Raw genomic sequence first — 23873 nt, 5'->3', positions numbered from 1 at the left:
GAGAAGGGGTGTGGTTTCTAGTATCTGCCTTCAGCTCAAGTCTTGATCCCAGAGTCCTGGGATGGAGTCCGGCATCAGGCTCCCTGCTCAGCCTGCTTCTCCCTCTGCCCTTCCACCCACTTGTGTTCTCTCTGTCAAATAAATAAAATCTTCTTTTTTAAAAAAAGTAGAGATCACTAAACCTTACATGTGGGATGAAGGGCAGGGGAGAGGTTATAAAACTGTGCTTTTGAACTTGGAAAAATGAATAGGTCAGCTCATCCCCGCCCCCTGCCAAACCGTAACTAGCTTCTGGTCTCAGCTTAAATGTCACTGCCTCAGAGACTTTCCTGCTCACCCTGGTCACAGTGGAAAGTCCACCCCAACCCTGCTACATCATGTCACTGCACGCTCCCTATTTCCTTCTTAGCACCATTCAGTTTGTAGTTAGGTTATCCTCTTCATTGGACTGTAAACTCCATAGGGTACCATCTGGTCTACCTAGCTCATTATTTTATCTCCATGCCTAGTACAAGACCTGGCACTTAGCAGGTGGTTAATAAACTCTGTTAAATGAATTTAGGGAGGAGGGAGAGGGGCACCTGGGTGGCTCAGTTGGTTGAGCATCCAACTCTTGGTGTCAGCTCAGATCATGATCTCGGGGTGCTCCATGGTGGAGGGGGGAGCCTCTGCTTGGGATTCTCCCTCCCCCTCCTCTCCTGGCGCACTCTCGCTTGCTTTCTCTCTCTCTCAAATAAATCTTTAAAAAAAAGGAAGGAGGGACAGGCTGGGGACTAAGATGGTGGGGAGCGCCCCATTTGCCGCGACCATGAAAATTTCTCCGGCAGGCTGCTGGCGACCTGGATCCCGAGCTCAGGAGAGAGGAGAGCTGCACCTCTGGGAGGCATCTTGTATGATCAGACCCTGGCAACGATTTGAGATCGCCTAGGCACGACTTAAGACGAAGGCCACCCTGCCCGAGAACTACCACCAGGGACACTTGGTAAGCCCACAGGTTCCCGCCCAGGCTTCTCCTCAGACACGAGGGACCAGGAATCCGCAGGCGTAGCACGTTCCCCCAGGTGACTCGGATGCAGCTCGCGGTAGCAGAGCTCGCGTCCGGGGCAGGGGGGGCACGTACGCGCTGGGGCAAGAGGGTGGCGACCGAAACGGTGACTTTGGGTGGCCAGGTCGCAGCGCACGCCCGCAACCCCGCCCCGCCCGCATCCCCCCAGCGCAGTGACCTTTGGCCTCACTTGGCCCCGCGCCGCGCTCCGCCCCGGCCCCGCCCCGGCCCCGCCCCGCCTCCCGATTGGCCACCGTTCCACCCGCCCCCTCGGCCTCGGCTAATGAGGCCGGCGCGCGCCGGAAGCCGGAAGCCCCGCGGCGCCGGCGTCCCCCGAGCCGCGGTCGCTCGGTGCCATGCGAGGCGTGGGGCCAGCCCTGACGGCGCGGCGCCTCTTCCGCTTGCGGCTCTGCCCGCGGCCGCCGCGGCCGGTCGGACCCCGGCTGTCGAGCGGGGCGGCGGCGGCGGCGGCGGGCGCCCTGGGACGGGCCATGGACGAGCTGCTGCGCCGCGCGGTGCCCGCCACGCCGGCCTATGAGCTGCGCGAGAAGACGCCGGCGCCGGCCGAGGGCCAGTGCGCCGACTTCGTGAGCTTCTACGGCGGCCTGGCCGAGGCGGCCGAGCGCGCCGAGCTGCTGAGCCGCCTGGCGCGGGGCTTCGGCGTGGACCACGGCCAGGTGGCCGAGCAGAGCGCCGGCGTGCTCCAGCTGCGCGAGCAGCCGCGGGAGGCGGCCGTGCTGCTGCAGGCGGAGGACCGGCTGCGCTACGCGCTGGTGCCGCGCTATCGCGGCCTCTTCCACCACATCAGCAAGCTGGACGGCGGCGTGCGCTTCCTGGTGCGGCTGCGGGCCGACCTGCTCGAGGCGCAGGCCCTCAAGTTGGTGGAGGGGCCGCACGTCCGGGTAAGGCCCCGCCTGGGCCCCCGCCTTGCACCAGGGACGCGAGCTCCTGGCGGTCCTCCCGGTACCTGCCCCTCGAGCCCCAAACACTCACCTTCCCCAGCCTGAAGCCGCGCGCGCTTTGCCCCCGGTTACAGTCCCCCGCACCCCGTCCTCTTCCTCCCCAGGCGTTCTGAATCCTTGCCTTGCTCCAGGGTTTACTGTGTAGTGCTTACGAGAAACTCGGCACCGCCCGCCTTTAACGTGACTGTCAACGCCTCCGTCGTGGTTAAGTGTGTTCCACGAAGTCTCTTTTTTTATTACTTTAGCTGAGTTGCCTCTGTGTGGTATTCTTGAACGAGTACGCAACGGAGCATCACGTAGCCTCCAAAAACCTGGATGATGTCAGCAAAAGTTCGTTGCACACCCACTGTGTGTAAGCCCTGGTCTAAGAAGCCCTGCAGAATGCCCAGGGGTGAGGACTCTGGTCTCTGCCTCATGACTGTGCAGGGCGTTGCACTTTCCTGAGTTCAGCCCTGAAATGCGATGATTCCAAGCTGAGTACTTGAGTAATCAGGTGCTTAGCTCAGTGAGCTCATGTTAGGTGCAAGTAAATACTTCAGGATTTAAATAAGGACGACTTGAAAGATTGCTGACAGTTGAATGTAGTCCTCTTCTATTCCTGGTATTAAATATGAAGGGGCCACTAGCCTGCCCTTTTAGTGGACAAAAAATGATGTGAATGTTTCAGGAAGCTTCTGACATTGAGAACTTCTTTGGGTGCACTTGGCTTTAAAAAATTGAGCAGTTGAACGATTATGTCCTACTTCGTTTAAGAACGCTAACACTGGCATGATCATTTTCATGTTCGTGTCCTCATTCTCAGGTGGGTTAAGGAAACCTACTGAGGTCAGGAGACTTGACCAAGGACTCAAAGCAAATAGGTATGTCTTCGATCATCTACCCAAACCTCAATCTGGGGTTCTTTGCACCATGCTTTATAACTACATCATGCGGTGTGAGTTATGGTGTTTATGAGAGACTTCATCTTTCTTGACTATTTGGCCTCAGATGCATAAACACTGGGGATAGTTAAAAATGGGGTTAATCTCAGTGACAACAGTGCTGTGATTGATTACTCGTGATGGCTGGTTAATTTATAATGCTAAATGTTAATCTAGGGCCACGATTTGAATTGATCACATTTCTGACTCAAGCCCAGCCTGAATGGCTGGGACTTCATGTTCTACACACTGTGTGCGTTCCCATCTGCCTGGGTTAAGTCTTCAATCCCAGCACAGGTGTTGGGTTTTCTTTGTTTTTTGTTTTTTCTTGAAACAGGGACCAGTACTCCATGGTGGTCCTTCTGTAGCTTGATTTTTATTACATAGAAAACTGGAGAATTAGGTAGAATGTCACCTGTCCCAGAATGAAATAATCCACCTTTCTATCCATCCTTCCACCCAACACGTGACCATTGGGTGTTTATCTTATACCAGGCGTGCTCCTGGTGCTCAGGTCACTTGCTCAAGAGCTTCCATTCTAGTCTAGTATGGGAAGAGTTAATAGCAGGCATGGTGACTGGTAGGTGCTTTTCGCACACTGGCTCATCTCATTCTCAGCAAGCCATAGGGACCTGTTGTACAGATGAGGAGATTAAAGCTCTTCATGGTCAAGTGCAATGCCCAGAGTGCTGAGCTGGAATTCAAGCCCAGTCTTGACTCCAGAATTATGTACTTTGTCGCTACACGTTGATTCTCGGAGCCGATGACTTTACTGGATCTAAAAGGGATTTGGTTTTCTTAGAATTTGCCTTTTTCTGCAAAATCAAGGACAAGATAAAACAACCCAGTTAATTAATGGCTTTGTTTTTTACTTAGTTTCACCTAATGGGGAGTTTAATGTTCTCTAGTTGTGAGTGTATTTACTTTGTCCAGGAGTAAGTGTACAAGCTTCCATCTCACCGGTAACATCAGTACTCATCTTTCTCTGGAGCCACTGGTCATTGTTCCCTGTTGCAAAATCAGCAATCCTGCCGTGGCCAGAAGGATCAACGTGTAATGTCTTTCCTTTGGCTTTCTTGGTGCACAGCAAACTACTGCGGACATTTCCAGCTTTCCCACCCATTACCCGCTCCTCTCCACAGACCCCCCTTTGATGGAAAGTAGCCGACCCCACATTACTACGTGATTCTTGCTTGGGAAGCCCATTAGAGTAGGAGCTGCTCATCACTCAGTGTTTCTAGCACTCCAGTTCAAGGTGGCCTCCCCCAGTTTTGAGCTTCATGGCATGCATTATTTGTGCATGTATTATTATATTATTTGCTTGGATCTTATTCCTTAACATTAGAATTTAGCATTTGAAATGTATTATTCCACCAGGCCCCCCCCCACCAACTCCAACTAGATGATCAGCCCCTTGAAAACTGAGAGCCTTGTTTTAAACGTCTTGCGTAGCAAAATGGTGAATGATGCATGAGATGAGAGTCTGGGGTGCCCCGCCACAAGACGGAGTTGACACACTGATCACTTCCGTTTGTCTTGATGTCACCCGGCTGCACTCAGAGGTCTGAGCCCGGAGGGAAGCCCAGAGGGCCGGGAAGGTTTCTGCATGGCCAGCAGAGGTGTCACGTCAGACATTTGGCCAGCCCTTGGCAGATTTCAGCGTGTTGGCCCCAGTGATGTCTAAGGTCCCATCCAGTTCTAAATCCTCCAATTCGTGAGAGGTTATCGAACGCGTCCATCCCCTTGCTGTTCCCCACGCAAGAAAACTTGGGTTATCATTCAGGTGAGAAGGCGCGTGGCAGCTGAAAGCTGTGACATTGAGACTTGATCTGGGCGCCCGAGGGGCTTGCTCTGGGGAGATCCTGAGCCAGGTCCTCAGCTGTTCAGGGTTCCCTTGTTTTTGTAACCAAGGTAGTCCACACACGAAGAAACCTTTTGTACCAACAGGCAGAAGGTCATGTGGAATAAAGGTATTTCTTGAACAGAGGATGAGTAACAATAGCCTGACCTTTGCCTCTGCGGGTGTCCCAGACAAAGGCAAGAAGCCTTTTCTAGTCGCTTAGTCACACCTCTTGGCGTTTCTCTACCTGGAGTTCTTGTCCTTCTATCCAGTGCATGTAACTATTAGAGCTAAATCCGTCCATTCCCTTCTTCTTTGCTTTACGTGGTCACTTAGCACTTTTTTAATTCTTATCATTTAAATCCTTCAGAGAATAGTTTTTTGTAATCCATAGAAATTGTCCCTGGGATCCAATTTTGTAATCTATCGCTAGGATCACATAATGTGTGCAATCCACTTTGATTTCCGTTTCTTCTACATCGTTCTGGATTTTGCATCCAGGTTAAAGAGACGACAAAGCTAGAACCTTTTGCTCTGAGGAATTCAGTGTTAGAAACCACTGGAAGTTTGGCACATAAATCTTTAGAGCAGGAGTCCCAAACGCCCAGTGACCCATGGTGCCCTGTGATGCTGGGGGAGCAGGGAGCTCACTCCGCGTCGCTTCCGATCTGAGTGCCCCTCCCTGCGTGCACATGGCACCGTGTCACTCTTCCACACCTGCTCACCTCCGGACTTGCTGGACAAAGTCACATGGACACGCGCTGGTTTGCATGAGGGCTGCTGTAGGTTTGGCCCTGGGCGTTCACCCCAGAATACGCTCAGTCCACTGCGGGACCACGACAGGTTCTTGTTTACTGAATCCTATAGGGTGCAATGGCATTTTTAGAGTAACGGGCAAGTATGAGGCCAAAAAGGAAGCTGCTGGGGTGTCTTTCACGGGGCAGTGGGGACTGTGGAGGAAGCACTGTGTGGAGATGGAAGAGGCCGGCTCTCAAGAGTGTCTGTGCCCTCTGCTGATTAAAGGCATGATTTTAGCCAGGTCCTTTAACCCCTGGGCCCATCGGCTGTGCACTGAGATGAGAGATTCTGCTGGCGGTTGGTATGCTCAAGGTCAGCCTGCTTCCCCCTTCTAAGAAGTGCTCTGAGGGTTACTGTGAAGCTTGGCTCAAAATCAGATTCACAAACGAGGGTACAGTTCCTCACAGTCCAGGTTGTGATTACTGGAAATAGGGGTGTATGCTGTGGGGGGGGGGGGGTTTAGAGGCTTTCTGTTTTTCTCCAGAGGCCGACTTGGGTTGAGGAGTTACGTTTCTTAGAGAGGAAATCCCCCACGAAGCTGACTTGAGTTCCCATTCTAGGAGGTCCGAGCTCTGTTCAGTGGCTTGTGGGCACCAGAGGGAAGCTGGCATTTAGAAAGTGGAAGGGTTTCTTGATGGCAGTTGGAACATAGAAATTCCAGTGAGATGAGAGGTGTGCGGGCCTTGACAGAAGCACGGGGTCCAGCAGAGAGGGGACTAAACTCGCAGCTGACTGGCCGGCGTCCCTACTGTCTCGAGGTCCAGCCACACTGGATGCTTTGTTGTACGACCTCTTTTGATGGCTTGTCCTGCTTTGCAGTGAACGTAGTGGTCCTTGTTGGTTCTACTAAACTCTGTGCTTAGCTAGACCAAAAAGGACCTTATCTGCAGTTTGGCAGGGATGCCCCAGTGCCCCAGAGGGACAGCAGCTTCCACCAGTGGGAATCGTACCTAGAATGTCTTAGCTGTGCCTCCGGGACCCTGTCCAGTGCTTCGAGCTCCTTGTCCCAGCTCAGGGCTTCTGAGCAATGGAAACTAACTTTGCTCCACATTCCAAACATGGGGAGATCTTGATAGCCAACAACTTCAGCAAACTCTGCCCAAAGGGGAGTTTGATTGGCCTTCTGCACAGTGTCCTCCAAGATGACCACAGTGGGCAGGTGTGGAAAGCCGAGTCCAGGTTGATTGGCAGCCCCGGCAGTTGTGTGTGTGAGTCTGGGATCGATGGCAGAACTGATGCGCATAAAGCAGAGGCAGTGTCTTCCCCTCCTGTCGCCTGCGATCCGGCCCAAACAGCTGTGCCGCGTGAGCACCGAGCCTGGGGACTTGTGCCCTTTCACCTAGATTCCCAGATCTCATGTGGCAGGGTCACATTTCACAGCCGTCAGTAGCCCGAAATAGAACCAAGAGACCTTGGAGGGGGAGCTCTCACCGGCCAAACCGTTTCTTTCATCATTAATCCTGAATTGATACTGGAACTAGGTACCTCCCGCATGCTCCTGTCATGAATGTGGAAGAGGCACCAGCCCTCCCCACATGGAGCTTGGCTAATCCAGTCCTAACCCTGCAGCGCACAGGTTCCTAACCTGGAGTCCACGAACCCCAGGAGATGAGCCATCGGTGAGTTTCAGAGGGCTCCACGAATCCCAGGAAATTATGTGCAGAAATTGACTCATGTGTTTGCGTTTTCCTGGGGAGCAGGTCCCTGGTTTTTAGCACGTGCTCAGGAGGGCATGAGGACCCCAGGAAGATTAAGAACCGTTGTGGCCCAAGGCAGTATTTTATAAGCAACCTTTGTGCACTGCCTGGCCGATGGCCTCTCTTCTCCCATCCTGTCATTGCCTCCTCCCCATTCTCCGGTCTTTCTCTTTCATTTGACATCAGTCTGCTAACCGTCTTCCACATGGGAGACCCCCCACCCTGAATTCTTTGGGCACCAGAGGAGTAAATTTGAAATAACCTCTGCCCTCACCGTGAGCGTAGAGCTGAGTGAAGAAGACCAGGTTATGGAATTGAGAATTAAAAGGCATTGTAAAGGGCATCTGGTCCAACCTGTAAATCCTTAAAACAGCTCCACCAAATCCTCATCGACCCAGCGCTCGGTGCCCACCTATGGTGAGGGCCATCCAGGATGGCGTCTGTAGTCAATCTACCTATTCAAGTCTTCTTTTATATTAAATTCAATCCAAGTCTAACTTGGTCCATGATTTCCCCCTGTTGGTCCAAGATTTACCCCCCTCCTCTCCCCCATAGGGTCACACAGAACAAATTTGTGGCTGGTTCTGTGCCCCAGGCCTTAAATATTTAAATGAATCTCACTTCATTCTGAAACCTTTTCTGAGCCACCAATCCTATACTTCCTTGCGCCTTGTCCTCAAGTGACAACATTGTGAGTCCTTCCACCTTTTACCAGGGAATAAAATGTGAAGTGGTCCTATAACGTTTTTACAGCTTTTGCAATTACAGCTCTTTGTCAATTCTGTACCAAATGTGCTGAGATATTTATTATTACTCAATAATCAGTGTATCTGTTAATCATAGTTCATCTATGAGTAACAGAGACCCAAAATAATAGTGGTTTGAATAAGAGAGAAGTTTGTCTCTAACCTAAAAGTCTGGAGGTAGACACCCCAGGGATGATTCTGTTCTGTGATGCCTTCAGTTGACCCAGACTTCCATTTGGTTCTCCCCTAAAAACCTTAATCCCCAGAGTTACCTCATGGCCCAAGATGGCTGCTGCAGCTCTGGCCATCACATCATCTTCCAGCCTGCAGGGGGAGCAACAAAGAAAAGATGGGCAAAGGGCATACTCTTGCCATTCTTTAAGGTTCCCCAGAGCTGCTCCAGGACACTTCTGTTTACATCTGGCCAGAAGTCAGTCATATGACCACCGCTAGCTGCAGTGCAATCTTAAATCTGGACAGCCATGCACCTACCTAAAGCATAAGGCTTCTGTGCATTTGGAAGAAAGGGAGGCAGATGTTGAGGAACGAACAAGCCACGTCTGCTGCCCTGGGCGTCCTCTTGCTCTGGCTGTCAGGAAGCCTACTGCTGTCCATGTTCAGCGAGTCACAGGAGGCTACCCTGAGCCAGGTCTGCCCCTGTGTCCCCTCCTTTCCTACGCACCTAGTGCCATTCTTGCTTGAAAGGTGAAGTTGACTCACGTAGATCAGATACAAATAAGTGAAGTGAAATTAGAATAATTTCATCAAATCTAAATGCACTAATCGCCAAACACGCGATTATTTTATGTCCCACAAAAGTAGGAAAAACCGCTCCCCCACCACGAGGGTGACCCGCCGTCACGTGAAAGATGCATGTCGACTTCAGAGATGTTCAGATATGAGATGTGGAGCTGCCGACTGTGGTGCCCGGCCCCTGCACTTGTTTCTCTCGGGAAACAAGGGGCGATACCTCGGTGCGTCCCAGAGTGTTCCCAAGAGCGTGGGGACTCGAGTCCCGCGCGCCCTGCGTGACGCACCATCCTTTGCTCTGTCATTCTCACGTTTCGGTTGTGTTCACTGCAGTCAGCACATCCCAACATACCATTTGCTTGGGGCAGCTTAGCTCCCATCAAACGCTCCCCTTGAGGCCCCTTTCTGACCGGGGTCGCAGAGGCTAAGCAGAGAGCTGGGTGCCGAGCGCCTGGCAGGGGTGGGTCCTGCAGAGAAGCTGGTTGGCGAAGCCCCGTGCAGGGGGCTTTTGTGTCCCGCTTCATCCGCGGTGCCGGCTCGCGACGAGGCAGGGGTGCGTGTGCTCTCCCGGCCCCGGCAGCTAGCACTGTGTTCTCCCTTGCAGGAGATGAACGGAGTGCTGAAGGGTATGCTCTCCGAGTGGTTCTCCTCCGGCTTCCTGAGCCTAGAGCGGGTCACCTGGCACTCGCCCTGTGAGGTGCTGCAGAAAATCAGCGAGTGAGTATTAAGGTTTTCACTTTGCCTTAATGTTAGCTGAAAGCCAGTCTCCACCCACACAGGCGCTCGGTTCCAAGCACAGTTTTCGCAAGTGGTGTGGCTGTCCTAGCCGGCGATGTCGAGATCACAGGTGGGCACCGGCCATTCTGCCCGCAGGCCCGCACGCGGGGTCCCCTTGATGTCCTTGGGTTTCCTGCAGGCCCCAGTGTCAGAGCCGCAGGACTTCCCTGGACTTTAGGATCTCCCCTAATGGGGCAAACTTCTCCCTTGGGTGAATCTCGGAGTGGGCCATATGGTGCACGATGCGAGCGTGCCCGGGGCATGGAGAGGCCCCAGCTGGCATATCACAATGGTCCTTGGACAGGAGAAGCTCTTTCCATCTCAGGGTCTCCATGCTCCATGCCGTCTTAAGGAAGCTAAGGCTTGCCAAAGGTTGCACTCGGAAGCATGACAAATTCCAGGGGCTGCCATTTCACAACAACCAACAATATAGTGGTTGGAGGAGGTCACTAGACAAATGGAACCAGGTCACAATCTCAGGGTCATGAGATCGAGCCCCGAGCTGGGCTCCGTGCTCAGCAAGGAGTCTGCTTCGGATTCTCTCTCTCTCTCAAATAAATGAATAGATAGAATCTTTTTTTAAAAATAAATAGATAAATAAATAAAATTGCAGCACAACTGCTTCCCAAGGGCCCTGCAAACTAGTCTTAAGACCAGGTATTAAGAATTAGAGGACAATTTGGTGTGTAAAATGATCATTAGTTGGAGTTCCTCTCAGTCAGTGCTGTTCCATATTAAAACGATTTTCTTTGAATTCTCCTGAAGTTGTAATATGAATCGGGATCAGCAATGGTTATTTAACTTGTAGATTGTTCGACTGTCTTATTTCTAATTCTCTCCTCAGGTCTGAGGCCGTGCATCCTGTGAAAAATTGGATGGACATGAAGCGACGCGTCGGGCCTTACAGGAGATGTTACTTCTTTTCTCACTGTGCAGCCCCCGAGGAGCCCCTGGTCGTGTTGCATGTGGCACTGACCGGCGAGATTTCCAGCAACATCCAGGTACCTGCACGGCCGTGGCAGAACCACGCAGGCGTCCCACAGGGCCCCGTACATTTTTCTAAAACCTGATTTTACCCCCCTTTATGAAGTGGGTTGCTTGAGGCATTCGTGTTCTGAATTGGCTAGAGAAGAAATCTCCAGATCTGTAGCCACAGGGTGTAGACCCGTACTAGACAGAGTTACGGACTGAGGACGGCACTCCTCTGCGGGAATTGACTTTGAGTGGAGACGGGGGTAAGGAAGGGAGGGCACTCGCTTCCACAGTTGAGCGTTCGTTCAGTGCCTGTAGGCAGGCATAAAAGATCCGTGACTAAAAACTTGAAAACTAGACTGTGTGCCTTGTGCCTACTGCGGGCCCAGCGCTCTGCCCAGGGAGCCGAGGGGACAGGCCCGTGGTGATGGGCCCTGCCTCCTGCGGAGTTGACAAGAAAGTCCCCATCCTTCCTGCAGGTGCAGGGATGGGGACACTGCTGCAGAAGAAGAACCATTGTGGGGCTAGGGATGGGGGCAGACCCCGAGGAAGGGAAGGGCAGTGAGGGGAGCCGAGACACCCGGGTCACTTCGGGCTTGGATCCGGAATGGCCGGTTAGGAAGCTGGAAAGATGAGAACGGATACCGGGATGGGCTCGCAGGCAGCGTTTCCTAGTATCAGAAGGCGGAGAAATCAAGCAGGGCAACTGGGCAGGTGTTCTTGCCCACCAGGGAGGAATGCCCTGAAGGCTTTCGTGTCTGAGGGAGCCGGCAGTCCTCTCTACAGGCCAGGCGGCGGGATCTATGAAAATGGAGAACGGGCGTTCTTTTCCACCTACAGTTTCCACTCTGAGGGATTCATCCCTGGGACCTGCTCAGACCTAAGAGTGCGGACGGTGGCTCATCAGGGCATCGTGTAGTTTGGGAAGGCTGGACATGGTGGCCCGACTGCCCACCATAGAGAACGCAGCAAAGACACGAAGGCATATACCTCTGTTACATCCTCACACCCAGGATCTCCAGGCGTGTATTTAAATGGGAATTTACTGCTACGGTTTTGACGCGGAGAGCCGGCCTTGACTTACTCTTGAGTAAAATTCAGGCCCCGGCCTAGCATGTGTAGCGTGCTCTTACTTACATGTATATTGGTTGAGCATTTGCTCAGTGCCCATCAGCCCCTCAAGCACATTCCCTGCGTCACTGCTCAGCACCATGTGGGTTAGGTGCCACTCCCGCTAATACTGTCCTCGGTGGGTGTGAGAAGGGGAACTTCAGTGATGTGCCCACGATCCCAGAACCGGTAAGGATGAGACAGGATTCCAACCCAGCCCACACCCCAGCCTTCAGGGCAATGCCTTTTGTGTGGAGATCGGGGCATATGGGAGCAGGTGAGGGGGGAGGGGATTGTGTGCAGGGTGTGTGTGTGTGTGTGTGTGTGTGTATTTAAGTGTGTACATACCTTTAGCTAGTCAGACTGGAAGGCATTCACCCCAAGGTTAACAGCAGGACTTGGCATTAGGTTTTGGAGTAACTTGTGATTCCTTCCTTATGCATTTACTTCTTGCTCCCTCTTTGACATTGTGCACGTCTCACTTGTATAATCAAAGAAGGATTCATTTGTATTTTGAGCACTTTAAAAAAAGATTTGCTGGAACTTTTTGAATAGGGAACGCAAGATAACCTACAGAGTTCGGGAAGGACAAAAAGGTAACCCCATAAGGTGAAGACCAAGCCCAAGGCTGAGGTGCACCCTGACCCTGACAGCTGGGAGCCCTCCCTCAGAGTCCAGCCCCAGGAGAGGGTGTGGCACCGCCCTGGGGGTGTCCCTCCCTCTGTGCCACCATCCACCCCACTTTCCTATGACAGTAGTTCTTAATTTTTCAGGAGTCACAGGAAAGACCCTTTGAGCATCTGAAGGGGATGAAATGAAAGCTGGAGGTCATTTTCCCCTGGGGGACATGCGCAGACTCACACGTCCCGCACTCAATTTCAGAAAGCTTGGGGACTCCCAGGCCTCATCGGGGCTCTGGGCCAAACCACCCCTACTGCAAGAGTCAGATGTAGCTGGTGGCAGTTAGGGTAGCTTAAATGTGTTCTGGAGAAGCAAGCTGGTGTACGTGCGTTGAAGCAAACTGCAGGTAACCACCTGCTCTTCCAGTGGTCAGGCGACCTTCGGATGGGAAGGTTCAGAAATCCCTGCATTCAGAACTCAGGGCTAATAAGATCAGCCCTGGCAAAGGGACTTTCCTACAGAGTCTTTCCTAGGTCACTTCGTGAGTGGGTGTGGGTGTGGGTGTTCTCCCTGGGGAAAAACAAGGATGTAGCACAAAATCAAAAAGGTACAGAGAAAAGTACATTTCCTCAGAGAAAAACTGTATAGGAGCATGTATGGCCTATTGAGAAATCCAAAAGCCTAGAGCTCGGAGAGAAGGAACAAGAACAACTACGGGCTACAGCCAGCAGGCCTGCACGCGGCAGCCGGGGAACGGAGGTGAGGCGGATGGGTTAGGTCTGGGTGCCAGCGTGGGTGGGGAGGAGAGTCATCTCTGGCTCCCACAGCACAGAGGCCTGGAAAAGAAAAGGCAAAGGGGACTCCCGTTGTTTCCGGAGAAGCTCAGAGGGACTGAAATACTACCCGTGCAACAAACAGCCCAGGGAGGCCACGCAGGTGCTGCCTCGGGGAGATTTCCAGTCAGAACAGGCCTTTGGCCTCCAGAGCCTCGTCGTGAACAGGCGCTAGGGTCTCCCGGCTCCCGCCCTCCCTGGCTTCTCCTGGCCCAGGAGGTAGGGCAGGCACGGGAAGCAAGGGGCCCAGGCCCACCATCATCGTGTCTTCCAGGCCATAGTGAAGGAGTGCCCCCCTTCGGAGACGGAGGAGAGGAGCAAGATCTCCGCGGCCATCTTCTACTCCATCAGCCTGACGCAGCCAGGACTGCAGGGGGTGGAGCTGGGCACCGTCCTGGTCAAGCGAGTGCTCAAGGAGCTGCAGGTGGGCACGGCACAGGGCCTCTGGGTGTGAGACGAGAGGACCTAGAGGGGGTGGGGGGAGTGGGAAAGAGCCAGATGCCCCTTGGCACGTCCCAGGTGCCCCAGGACGACTCGGGAGAAGTAAGCAGTGCCGAGAGAGGGGCATCTGGAACCTCGCTTCTCAGATGTCTTCCGAGGACATCAGCCCCCCCGGGAAACCATCCGCCCTGTGGCCGGGGCCTCTCCTGGCTTGCGTGTGCTACCCCGGCTTCATAACCACCAGCCCCTTCACTCCCATGTCCCAGTTTGGATGACACACTTTGTGGTCGTCCTGGCCGTGCCTGACCGGCCCCCACACCCTCCAGGCTCTGGCCCCGACACCCCCTCAGTGTGGGCTTTCTCAATAGCCCTGAGGGAGTGTCGAGGTTAGACCAGGCACCTCGAAGGTAAACACGCTGGCCTTTTTGTTGTTGTTGTTTTTTAATAACTTCCCTCTGTTGCCCTGGGAAAAACGCTTCACCATCCTACAACAGAATTGTTCACATTCAGTCTAGGTCTAGCTTTCTGAAACGATCTCATAAGGGGCTTGAGTGAACTGTAGTGAGCAGAATCTAATTATTAGGTAAAATAATTAGATTGCTAATAATTGGTTCTGAGAGCGGTGCTCTCTGCTTTGGGTGATTTCAGCACAGCACCCGCAGCAGAAGCCCTTCCATGGAGAATGACAGAATGGAATTAAAATACTGCCGTGCTTTGTGTTAAATTCATAATCAATCTTAAATCTGAGAACTCAGGATTCAGTTGGATATCAGCTTCATTAAAATCACTCTCTTGCCACCTTTTCCCCAGAGACGATAGGAGCCCCATCTAATTAATATAAGTTTCTTTTTCTTTCCTTCTTTTTTGCTGACGGTGTTGATGAATGGAGCAAGGAGAGAGAGCAGGGGGTGTATCGGGGTGAGAAAGGCCATCAGAAGAAGAGCAGAATCTGAGGTTCTGGGTAATTCACCCGCAGACTCTACTTCCGGTTGGGTCAGAGTCGGCCCCTCCGCCAAGTAGCCATCCTGGGGGAGGGAGGGTCTCTGGTCCCATGCTCGGCTGTGAGCCTGATAGTCACCAGGAGAACCCGAAAAAAGCCCTATCACTGTCCTGCACCAGCGTGTGCATCACGGTTTATAAAAGCAGACCTTTTTATAGAGAGCCGCCCGAAATGCCCGTTGAAAAGAACGTGGTTAGGAAAATCATGCTATAGTCTTATCTTTTAATATTACTCTGTTGTTAAAGTTATGTTTTTGAATTTTGAATGGGAAACAAGAAAATGCTCACGATCCAGGTTCATAAAGCAGGGGCATAAAATAACATCTCACTCAGGGAAAAACTGCCTGGAGAAAGACCAGGAGGAATTACACTTTATCAGACCTGGAGAGTAGCTATTCAGAGTCCTGGAGTGTGGTAGGTTTGTTAGTTTGTTTTCAACGTAAGTTAAAAAAAAAAAAAAAATTCTTCTGTAATGAGCACATAGTACATTTTTAATCAGAAAATTCTAGGTTTTTACAAAATGGTCCTTGAGATCTGTCATTTGACCATGAATGGTACCGTCTGATACGGAGAAGCAGCCATGGCCCCCCCTTCTCGCCCATCCTTGCACGCACTGTGGGATCTCGGGCCAGCGCTTTCCCACTCGAGACACAGCCATCTGGTACTTGCGTGCCAAGTGCCAAGCCAGGCTCTGTGGCCGCAGAGAAGTCCCTGGGAGGTGCGCCACACAGGAGCTATGGTCAGAAGACTGCGAATCAAGCCCCACGTCACTGCAGCCCCCGCTGCTCATTTCGGCCCAGCCCCTGACTTACCACTGTGATAGTGCAGACAGAGAAGGCCTTCAGACAGGCTCACCTTGGGGACTCAGGATGCCACCGGGCCCTAGCATATGTCAGGTTCTTAGTAAACGTGCCTTGAAAGGAGAGAATGAACGCACATCAAATACCATGATGTAAACCACACAGCAGCGTGCAGGGCTTAATGAGGCCTAAATGATAAATGGAGGGGTGTTTCTGCTTCTGTGACATACCAGCTGAATTTTGTATGTGTGTTTTCTCCACCTTCCTTTCCCAACCAACCATGCCTTACAGAAAGAGTTTCCTCGTCTTGGGACATTTTCAAGTCTGTCTCCTATACCTGGATTCACCAAGTGGCTTCTGGGACTCCTGAACGCACAAGCGAAGGAACACGGGAGGAATGAACTCTTTACAGATTCGGAATGTAAAGAAATCTCTGAGATCACAGGCGGTCCCATCAATGAGACCCTCAAGGTCTTTCTCAGCAGCAGTGAGTGGGTGAAGTCTGAAAAGCTGGTCAGGGCGCTCCAGGCCCCCTTGCTGCGGCTCTGTGCCTGGTACCTGTACGGAGAGAAGCATCGGGGCTTCGCCCTGAACCCTGTGGCAAACTTCCACCTGCAGAATGGGGCCGTGATATGGCGCATCAACTGGATGGCCGACGTGAGCCTCAAGGGCATCACCAGCTCCTGCGGCCTGATGGTCAACTACCGGTACTACCCGGGGGACACAGCCACCAACAGCACCAACTACCTCTGCTCCAAGAACATCAAAGCTTCCGAGCAGGTCCTCAGCCTCGTGGCCCAGTTTCAGAAGAACAGCAAACTTTAGACCTGTCCCAAAGCAGACGTCCCCAACCCAGAGAAGGAGGATTTTTCTGGATGAGTCAGGGAGGGTTATGCGTCGAAAGGGGCTTTTTTAGTCAAGCAGGGTGAGAGCGTGTTCTCTGGCCCGCAGCAGGGTCACACCGGGAGGCTGTGCCCTGACTTCCGTTGCAAGAGCGCAGGCTGCCACCAGATGCTGGGGGCCTGGACGTGCACTGGGCGGGGACACCCTCCCCCCCACCCCGAGAGCGGCCTGGCTCCCTGCCCAAGGCGGTGCTCTGGTGCTCCATCTTCAGAAAGCTCTAGAGCCTCTGCTGGCTGTCGTCCCAGGGTGGACCGGCCAGCCTCACCGGGCCCCGGGCCGCTGGCCCAGGTGAGAGCAGATTTTCCTTCAAGCTTAGAACATAACTCAGCCATGGTTGTCTTAGCTCTTTCTCTCCACTCACGACAAAGAGGTAGAGGGCTGTACTACACGTTACTCAAAGTTTTGGAGATCCGAATGTAGGGAAATGTTCATGACTGCACCAGGTTTCCTAAATTAAATCATTGAGCACACGAGGTGGTGTCGCGTGGGGCTTGGATTGGACGGTAGACGTTAGGATTGCAGAGACACGGGTGCGTGAAGAACCTGAGCGTGCCGAGCGAGCTTGCCGTGTGAAGCACTGGGCGATGTAAGACGGCGTGGTGGCCGCCTCGGAGAGCCGAGACCTCGGGGGCTGGAATGCGTGCGACATAGCAGCGGTGCTGCGGGCAGCCGGCCCGGCGGGGGGCAGGGGGCCTGCGTGCACGGCCTCGCTGCTGTCCCTCCCGCAGGCAGGTCCCCGGGCCTTGCACGCTCTTCATCCTCCACACTCGACCCCTGCGCCTTCCGCATCACCTGCTGCGTGGGGCTTGTTGCCTGATAAGCAGCGCTGGGCCGGTGGTCACCCCGGAAGTGTCTCTTGCTCTGAATCCTGGTGCAAACAGTCCAGTGCCGCTTGGCACGGCTCTGAGCTCCCGTCCCGACCGCGCCGGGCTCTGGAGCCCCTCCGGGCCCGGGGCCAGCGCCGAGGAGCTGGGCAAGAGTTCACGCGTGAGCTGCTGCGGTGTGGCCGCCGCCCTGAACACCCCCTCCCCGCGCGTGCACGCGCACGCTTCACACCTTCTCTCTCTATGTAGCCTCTGTGGACATTTTCAAAGCAAAGACACAGAAGCGGACAGATAGTCAAGCGAGCCTGTGTGCCTGTCGCCTGGCTCCCCCCACGCTCCGTGAGCTTGCTTGCTTGTCAGGCCTCATCTCGTGACTTCTTATGGTGGTTTAGCAGGTGCCCTGTGAGATGGGCCGGCTGGCTGGGTCCGGGATGCGGAGGGGGCTGTGGTCTGAATGTTGGACCCCCCCAGTTCATACCTTGGACCCCTGTCCCCCAAAGGTGAGGGCATTAGGAGGTGGGGGCTTAGGGGGTGATTAGGGCATGAGGGTGGGGTCCTCGTGAGTGGGATGAGTGCCCTCCACAAGAGGCCCCACAGAGCCCCCTGGCGCCTTCCACCCTGTGAGGTTACAAAGTGTCTGTGCCCGGAAGAGGGCCCGCCCCCGCCCGTGCTGGCACCCTGATCTTGGATTTCCGGCCTCCAGAGCTGCCAACAGTAAATCCCTGCTGTTTATACGCCACTCGGTCGTTGTTATTTCGTCCCAGCGGCCCAGGCAGCCGGGGAGGGATGGATGTGGGTGGACGAGTATCTCATCTCCACGGATCAGTCCACATCACTGACGGGAGGGAGCTGGGCTGCCGTATCGTGCTGCACTGAGCCAAAACTCACCTCACACCACTTAGGTCACAGGAAACCCTGTTGTTTGTGCACTCGCCACACTTACCACGGCTCCTAGCAGGGCAGGGGCGGCTGGCACGGCCCAGCTCCCCCTTCCTCTGAGCGATGATCAGACTGCCCAGGTGCCCTTACAGCATCCTCTGCGCAAGGACTGTGGCAGCAGCGGGTTCCTGGATCCTGGCGTTGAGTTTGCCGCCCACTGGTGAGCCCCCGCTGCCCAGGTGACCTTGTTGCAGGGGGGACACTGGCTTCAGGTATACGTGCTGTCTCCCAGACCTGGGCTCCGTCCCACGTGCTCTCAGCAGACCCGGGGCAAGCACTGGGACCACAGTGTCTTCTGTTTAGGTGCCCACGGTAGGGCAGCTCACAGTAGGTGCTCAATAATTTGTCCTTCGTTTCCATAGCGTTCCAGATTCAGGGCTGAAGCTGTGCTCCTCCCAACCACAGAGCCCGCTCCTCGCCCGTGTCCCCCAGCCCACGTTTCAGACCCCATCTCAGGAGAGGCTCGGCCCCCCTCCCCCTCGAGCTGCTGGTCCAAGCTCCTCTCCCGTGGCCTCCCTGCTTTGAGGTCGGTAGTTCAGACACACCCCCAGCTCCATCCCGACCACAAGGGTTTCCCCACAGGCCCAGGCCTGGGCTCTGCTGGAAATGGGATTAATTACGATTCGGGCGTGCTAATGGACTTGGGGCCGACCTGCTCAGACTTGTGCACAGGCCCCTTTCTGTCCTGAAAGGCAGCACGTCGTCCGACAGCTGGAGCCACCTACCCTCACCTTGCCTCAGTCTCCCCATCTGTAACTGGGGTAACCACAGCGCACAGGCACTTCAGGGCGCTGAGAAGCCTAAAGGAATGACCACCGTCATGTTCACCTGGATAGAAGAGGTTCTCCAGCCTCTTCCCCGTATTCGGAAATTTAGAGTGTTGGGCAGTTTTCTGGCTTCTGTTCAAATTCCTAAAGGTGACTGTTCCCGGAGGAAAAGGGGCAGGAACTTGCACTCTGCACCGCACAGGCGGGCATCACTGATGCCTGCCTGTTCTTTCTCCCCCGGCGCGCTATCCCTCCCTCTCCCTCGCCTCTCCTGTCCTCCCTGCCCTCCCTCCCTCTGCCCTTCTCACTCAGGACTGCACAGCTCCGCCCTCCCTTGGGCTTGGGGGCGTTAACGCTCCAGCCAGAGGGAGCTGCTTTCTCCTGATTCTGTATGTGGCTTAAAAGGTAGGGAGGAGGACTCTCCTAACATTTTTGCAAAGATCGGCTTTTCCTGGGCTTTGTTTGAAATTAAGTGTAAAGTATGTTTAAAATTTAAATGGAGGGAACATCTCTCTGATTTTTAATTGGATTCTAAAGCTCTCATTGGAATATGAGGTCCTTTTGGATCTATTCTTAGAACAGACAGCTGCCGGGTGATTTCCACCCACCACAGACAGTTTCTGCATTCTTTGCAATTTAGCTAAATTGATAGAGGGGACCCCGTGGCTCTTTCTTGCCCTTGTTTTTTGTCTTTTTCCAAATGGCATTTGTATTTCTCACCTAGCTAATTTCCTGTCATCCAGAAAAGGAGGAAGAAAGCATTTATCTGTGCTCTGGTCCTGTAGTTCTCCTCACCTCCCGACCATGAGGCCTGAGGATGTTTCTGATTTACTGCTGGGGAAACTGAGCTCTGGGAGGACTGAGCAGCTGGTGAGGGAGGAGCTGGGACTGCCAGGGCGACAGCTCGAGCAGAGCCTCAGAGAGGAGGTGCCCAGCCACCTGGCAGAAGGGCAGCTGGGCAGGCGAGGCGAGGAAGGACACAGGTTCTGGCAAGGGGGCAGGGTCCTGGGCAGGACTCTCCCGAGGTGGAAAGCAAGTGTCCTGTTGTTAGCCATCTCTCCCAGCTGCTAACCAACAGGCCAGGCCTGGTGCTCCAGTCCGGGGGACCCCGAGGGCCTGGGCGAATTAGAAGCAGAGCCCTGGGCCAGGGTTGCCAACACTGTTGCCGAACAAACTCGAATTAAATCGTCACAAGAGAAGCCAATAACTCAAGGACGGACATTTATGTCGGGTGCCGGCAGCGGGGCGTGGGCTCAAGCCTTAACAACTCCCTTCTCCACCCACAAGACAGACATCTAGGGTTTTACAGAGAGGTCTGGGGGTGGTGGTACGTGCGGAACAGGCAGGAGCGCGAGGTCATGGGTGAGGGCAGTGTGTGTTCAGCATGGTCAGGGGCAGGGGAGGGGGCACGTGGGGTGTGGTCTTCCAGGCATTCCGTTGCTATCAGGGCTTTTTTGGCCTGACGATTGGAATGGGCTCAGACAACCTCTCAGAAGTGTCTGGGTTTGCACAGTCCCTTCTGTGTCCCCCTGCCAATGACGCACGTGTGTGGGTGGCTGCACGAGCATGTGTCTCCCCCTAGGTAGAAGCTCCCTGAGGACAGGGGTCCCACTTGGTTTTTCCAGCAGCTTGGCACAGCTCCTGCCATGGGCTGGGCTGCAGGTCCCCCGGGGCTCCCAGGGTCACCTCCAGTGCAGCCCCCTGCAGAGGGATGCTCCTCACCCTGCTCTGCTCCTGGCCCAAAGCCTCACATCTCCATATAGGCAGGGTCTTTCTGGCAGGGCTTGGCCCTCGGCCCTGGCTCTCCCCCACGGAGTCCTGCCCCAGGGCACTGTGTGACACGGGGACACAGCCCTCCTTCCCACTGGGACCCACGGGAGCCGCTTCCTCCAAATCCACTTCCTGCCCAGGAACCATAATCCTAGCCGCCCTTGGTGAGTGCCCTTCCCTGCAGGGGTGACCTGGGCCTTGGCTTGCAATGATGAATGGAGACCCTGGGGCAGCCTGTAAAGGAGCACGACTGTCCCTGTCTGAGAGCTGAGGACACCGAGGAGGGCAGAGGGTGAGGGGCCAGCTCGGGAGCTCCTGCTCTTCCCGCGCCGCTGTGCCCCCTGAGACTTTAAACACAGGGAAATTAAAAAGACACTTCTCTTCCATAGTCCCACCTCTCCCGGGCCAGACGGTGTCCCCAGATCCCGCCACCTGGCTGTGAAGGCAGGCCTGTGCTCAGTGCTGATGGCTCAGCGGGCCCTCCTGGGTAGAGAGGCAAGGAGCCGCAAATCCCTGTTCCGCCTTGGGCCACTGTCACTGGAGGTCAGAGATGCCTTCCGGTGCTAAAAATGCTTCTGCGCCTGGAGTGCGCGGATCTCGGGCGCCGTCCACCCTGTGTGCCACTAGATGGCGGTGCTGCCTCTTCCTTTCGGGGGCTCCGGCACTCAATCTCAGCTCTTAAGCAGTGACCCGGGTACTAGACCTGCACCCAGATCCCACACAGCAAGCCCCCTTTCTCTCACAAGGCCTGAGGAACAACACTCAGGGCCGCTGCGTGACCCGGGGCCGTCCAAGCCTGCTGCTCTCTCAGTTTTCCCAAGGTGGTCCCACCGCAAGCTCCTTGGGTCCCGATGCAGAATCAAGGTCATTGACAGGGGAGGAAGAGTGGGGTCATTTGTCCCAGAGGATCCCCTCTCCAGTCCCTTAGGTGAGTCTCCACTTGGGCCAACTGAGGACATGACTTTTGGTTCAGGCATGGAGCCCAGATCACAAATCCTGCTAAATTTAGGAGCCGTGGACCCAAACTGCGGTCATTTGGTGACCATCGTGACTTTTTATATCATTGCCTTAAATAAAAACTCAGTATTTCCTGTCCACAAGTAGAAGTGCAGAGCACAAATAATGCAATAAAAAAAAAAAGAAAAAAAAAACCAGTATTCTTAAATCCTAGTTAGACATGGCTGCCTTCCCTCTCCCTCCCTCCCCTCCCAAGAAAGAGGTGAGTAAATGCCAGGGAGGATTCCAGGTAGACTAGGCACCAAGCAGACTCACAAAGTCCCCAAAAGACTTTTGAAAGAACAAGAATTGCGAAAGGATCCAGTGAGGTCCTTGCTCTGTCCAAGAGCCAGCAGATTAGCACCCATCTCACACTTTGGGAACACAGACACACAAAGTGAACTTCCCCTTCGGGCTCGTCGAAGGCAGGTTCTCCAGGTGTGTTCTTGAGAGCCTCGCGATAGGGACGAGGACCAGAAGGAGAGCCACGGGCAGGAAGGACTCGGAACCAGGCGTCCTGGCCAGAGGAAGTGCCCTCGGTGGACAGGAGATGGGCAGCTCCCCGGTGCAACCTGCTGACCCCTGAGCACAATGATGTTGGGGGGACTGTCCAGGCTCTCTGCACCTTTTGGGGCTCCACAAATTCATTAAACTTCTTAAAAATCGTATTTATAACTTATTAACTGCCGCAAAACCAGCCTATCCATAAATGTAATGTATCAGATCTTAGCGCACCGGAGCCACCAACCTGTCCGCCTGTGGGACGGGGGACTCTCGGTCTTGTTGAGCCCTCAACAGACCCAAGCTGGCCCCAGATCTGCTCAGTTGAAGTACACACTGGGAGAAGGGTCTAAAACTAGGCCTTTGCAGCCTTTCATCTGCATGACTCAGCTCTCCCTTGGTACCGTGCAGCCACAGAAACGGGCAGGCTTGTCGAAACAAGCACCCGACATCCCAGACCCTTCCTTCCCAGTATGTGTGATCCTCGCATCAGTCTCGCCACTAAACGTGAAGATTGTAGCCCCAGACCTCGGGATCATGCAGCCAGCCCCCTCTAGGGAAGCAGCTGATGGCTGATCTTCTAAAGGGGGGTGTGAAGTACTGAGAACAGCCCCGGGCAGGGGGCACCTTGGAGGGCTTCCCGGATGGCTAGCATGCCAGAGAGATTGATCAGCCAACATGCGGCACCTCCATCCCTCCAAACTCAACCCACCTCCTGCACTGGCACCAGCCGAGGCCAGAGAAACCGTCCACAACTCTTGTTTCATGTCCTTGCATCAGAAAGCCCCGTGAGGGCCGGTGGGCCGTGTGCTGCCCCATCCGACAGGGACGCTGCTGGAGAGCGGAGGGAGGGCTGGGTGCCGACAGATTAAGTGAGGGGAAGACACATTCTCTTCACTGTCAAGTCCTTTCCTTCCGGCAGCGGAAATCCGGGAGCTTCTTGCAGGACCAAGTATAGCTTCCCACAGTGCTGGTGTGGGTTATGAGCGACCCGCGCATCGGGCGTCGTGCATGGGCCCCCCCCCGACGTGACTGTGTTCACGCATCGTTGTTACATCTCTGACCTCCACACACAAGCCATCCGTAGCTTCACACAGGTGTCTTCTGCCACTTTTGTCATTGCCGGGGACCGCTGGTGACCACAGAGGCTGGGACTTGCTTTATTTGGACCCAGATCTGGGTCCCCATCCGGACGTCATCCCTTCTGAGCTGTGCGACCATTACTGAATGTACACTGAGTAAATGCATCCATTTTAATCTATAAAACAGATGTAAGCTAGCAAACGAATTCTTTCATTTTGAAATTTTTCATATTGGCGCCCCAAATGAGATTTTGTGTGTGTGTTAAACTCCTCTGTGGCTGCAGGGGGAAAACGCTTGGAAACGTTGGACGACATGATTCGTGGGCCCTTCCGAATGGCAATGGCGAGCCCGGACCCTGGGCAGCCTCCTCCCTCTGCTGTTCGCGTGATGGTGAGGCCTCCGCGTCCTGCTGGTTCCAGTGCCTCAGTTTGGGATCAGCGGTGGCTCGCTTCTCTTTCTGCCACTCCGTCCAGAAGATTCCGGTAAGTAGAGAAGGCCATCTGCCCTGCCCCAGGCCTGGGGGGCCGTCTGTCCGAGATGCCCAGGATGCCCACAGACCTGGTGTCCTGGGTCTGCTCCCATACCGCAGATGGGGAGACCGAGTCTTCCGGAGACTCAGACCTTGGCTCCAGGCTGCACCTGGAGCAGGTGCCCGGGTCGTGGTGCTGGGCTGAACACGGAGGCGCCTGGCCCCAGACCAGAGCTCCGAAGCATGCAAGTGCAGGGCCTCTCACCCAGCTCCCTCCTGCCTGGGGCTCACCTTGGCAAGATGTGCCCAT

The 23873-nt window shown here is 54.4% G+C and overlaps 1 protein-coding gene across 1 annotated transcript; it reads left to right on the top strand.

Moving 5' to 3' along the window:
* Positions 1-1370: 1370 nt before the first annotated feature.
* MLYCD (malonyl-CoA decarboxylase) lies at positions 1371-17777 on the top strand. The gene is made up of 5 exons (XM_035024703.1): positions 1371-1947; positions 9363-9475; positions 10380-10536; positions 13346-13495; positions 15603-17777. The coding sequence occupies exons 1-5, from the start codon at positions 1402-1404 to the stop codon at positions 16134-16136; spliced, it is 1500 nt and encodes a 499-aa protein (XP_034880594.1). The 5' UTR covers positions 1371-1401; the 3' UTR covers positions 16137-17777.
* The last annotated feature ends 6096 nt before the right edge of the window (positions 17778-23873 follow it).

Source organism: Mirounga leonina, unplaced genomic scaffold (genome assembly GCF_011800145.1).
Source record: "Mirounga leonina isolate KUSES-001 unplaced genomic scaffold, KU_Mleo_1.0 Mir_180, whole genome shotgun sequence".
Lineage (NCBI taxonomy): Eukaryota > Metazoa > Chordata > Mammalia > Carnivora > Phocidae > Mirounga > Mirounga leonina.
The sequence above is the reverse complement of the archived record's forward strand: the minus strand, read 5'-3'. Positions and strand labels throughout refer to the sequence as shown.

Coding starts and splice junctions, on each gene's coding strand:
- MLYCD (XM_035024703.1), top strand. CDS start 1,402: ATGCGAGGCGTGGGGCCAGCCCTGACGGCGCGGCGCCTCTTCCGCTTG. Junction 1,948..9,362: donor TGGAGGGGCCGCACGTCCGG/GTAAGGCCCCGC, acceptor TCTCCCTTGCAG/GAGATGAACGGAGTGCTGAA. Junction 10,537..13,345: donor AGATTTCCAGCAACATCCAG/GTACCTGCACGG, acceptor CGTGTCTTCCAG/GCCATAGTGAAGGAGTGCCC.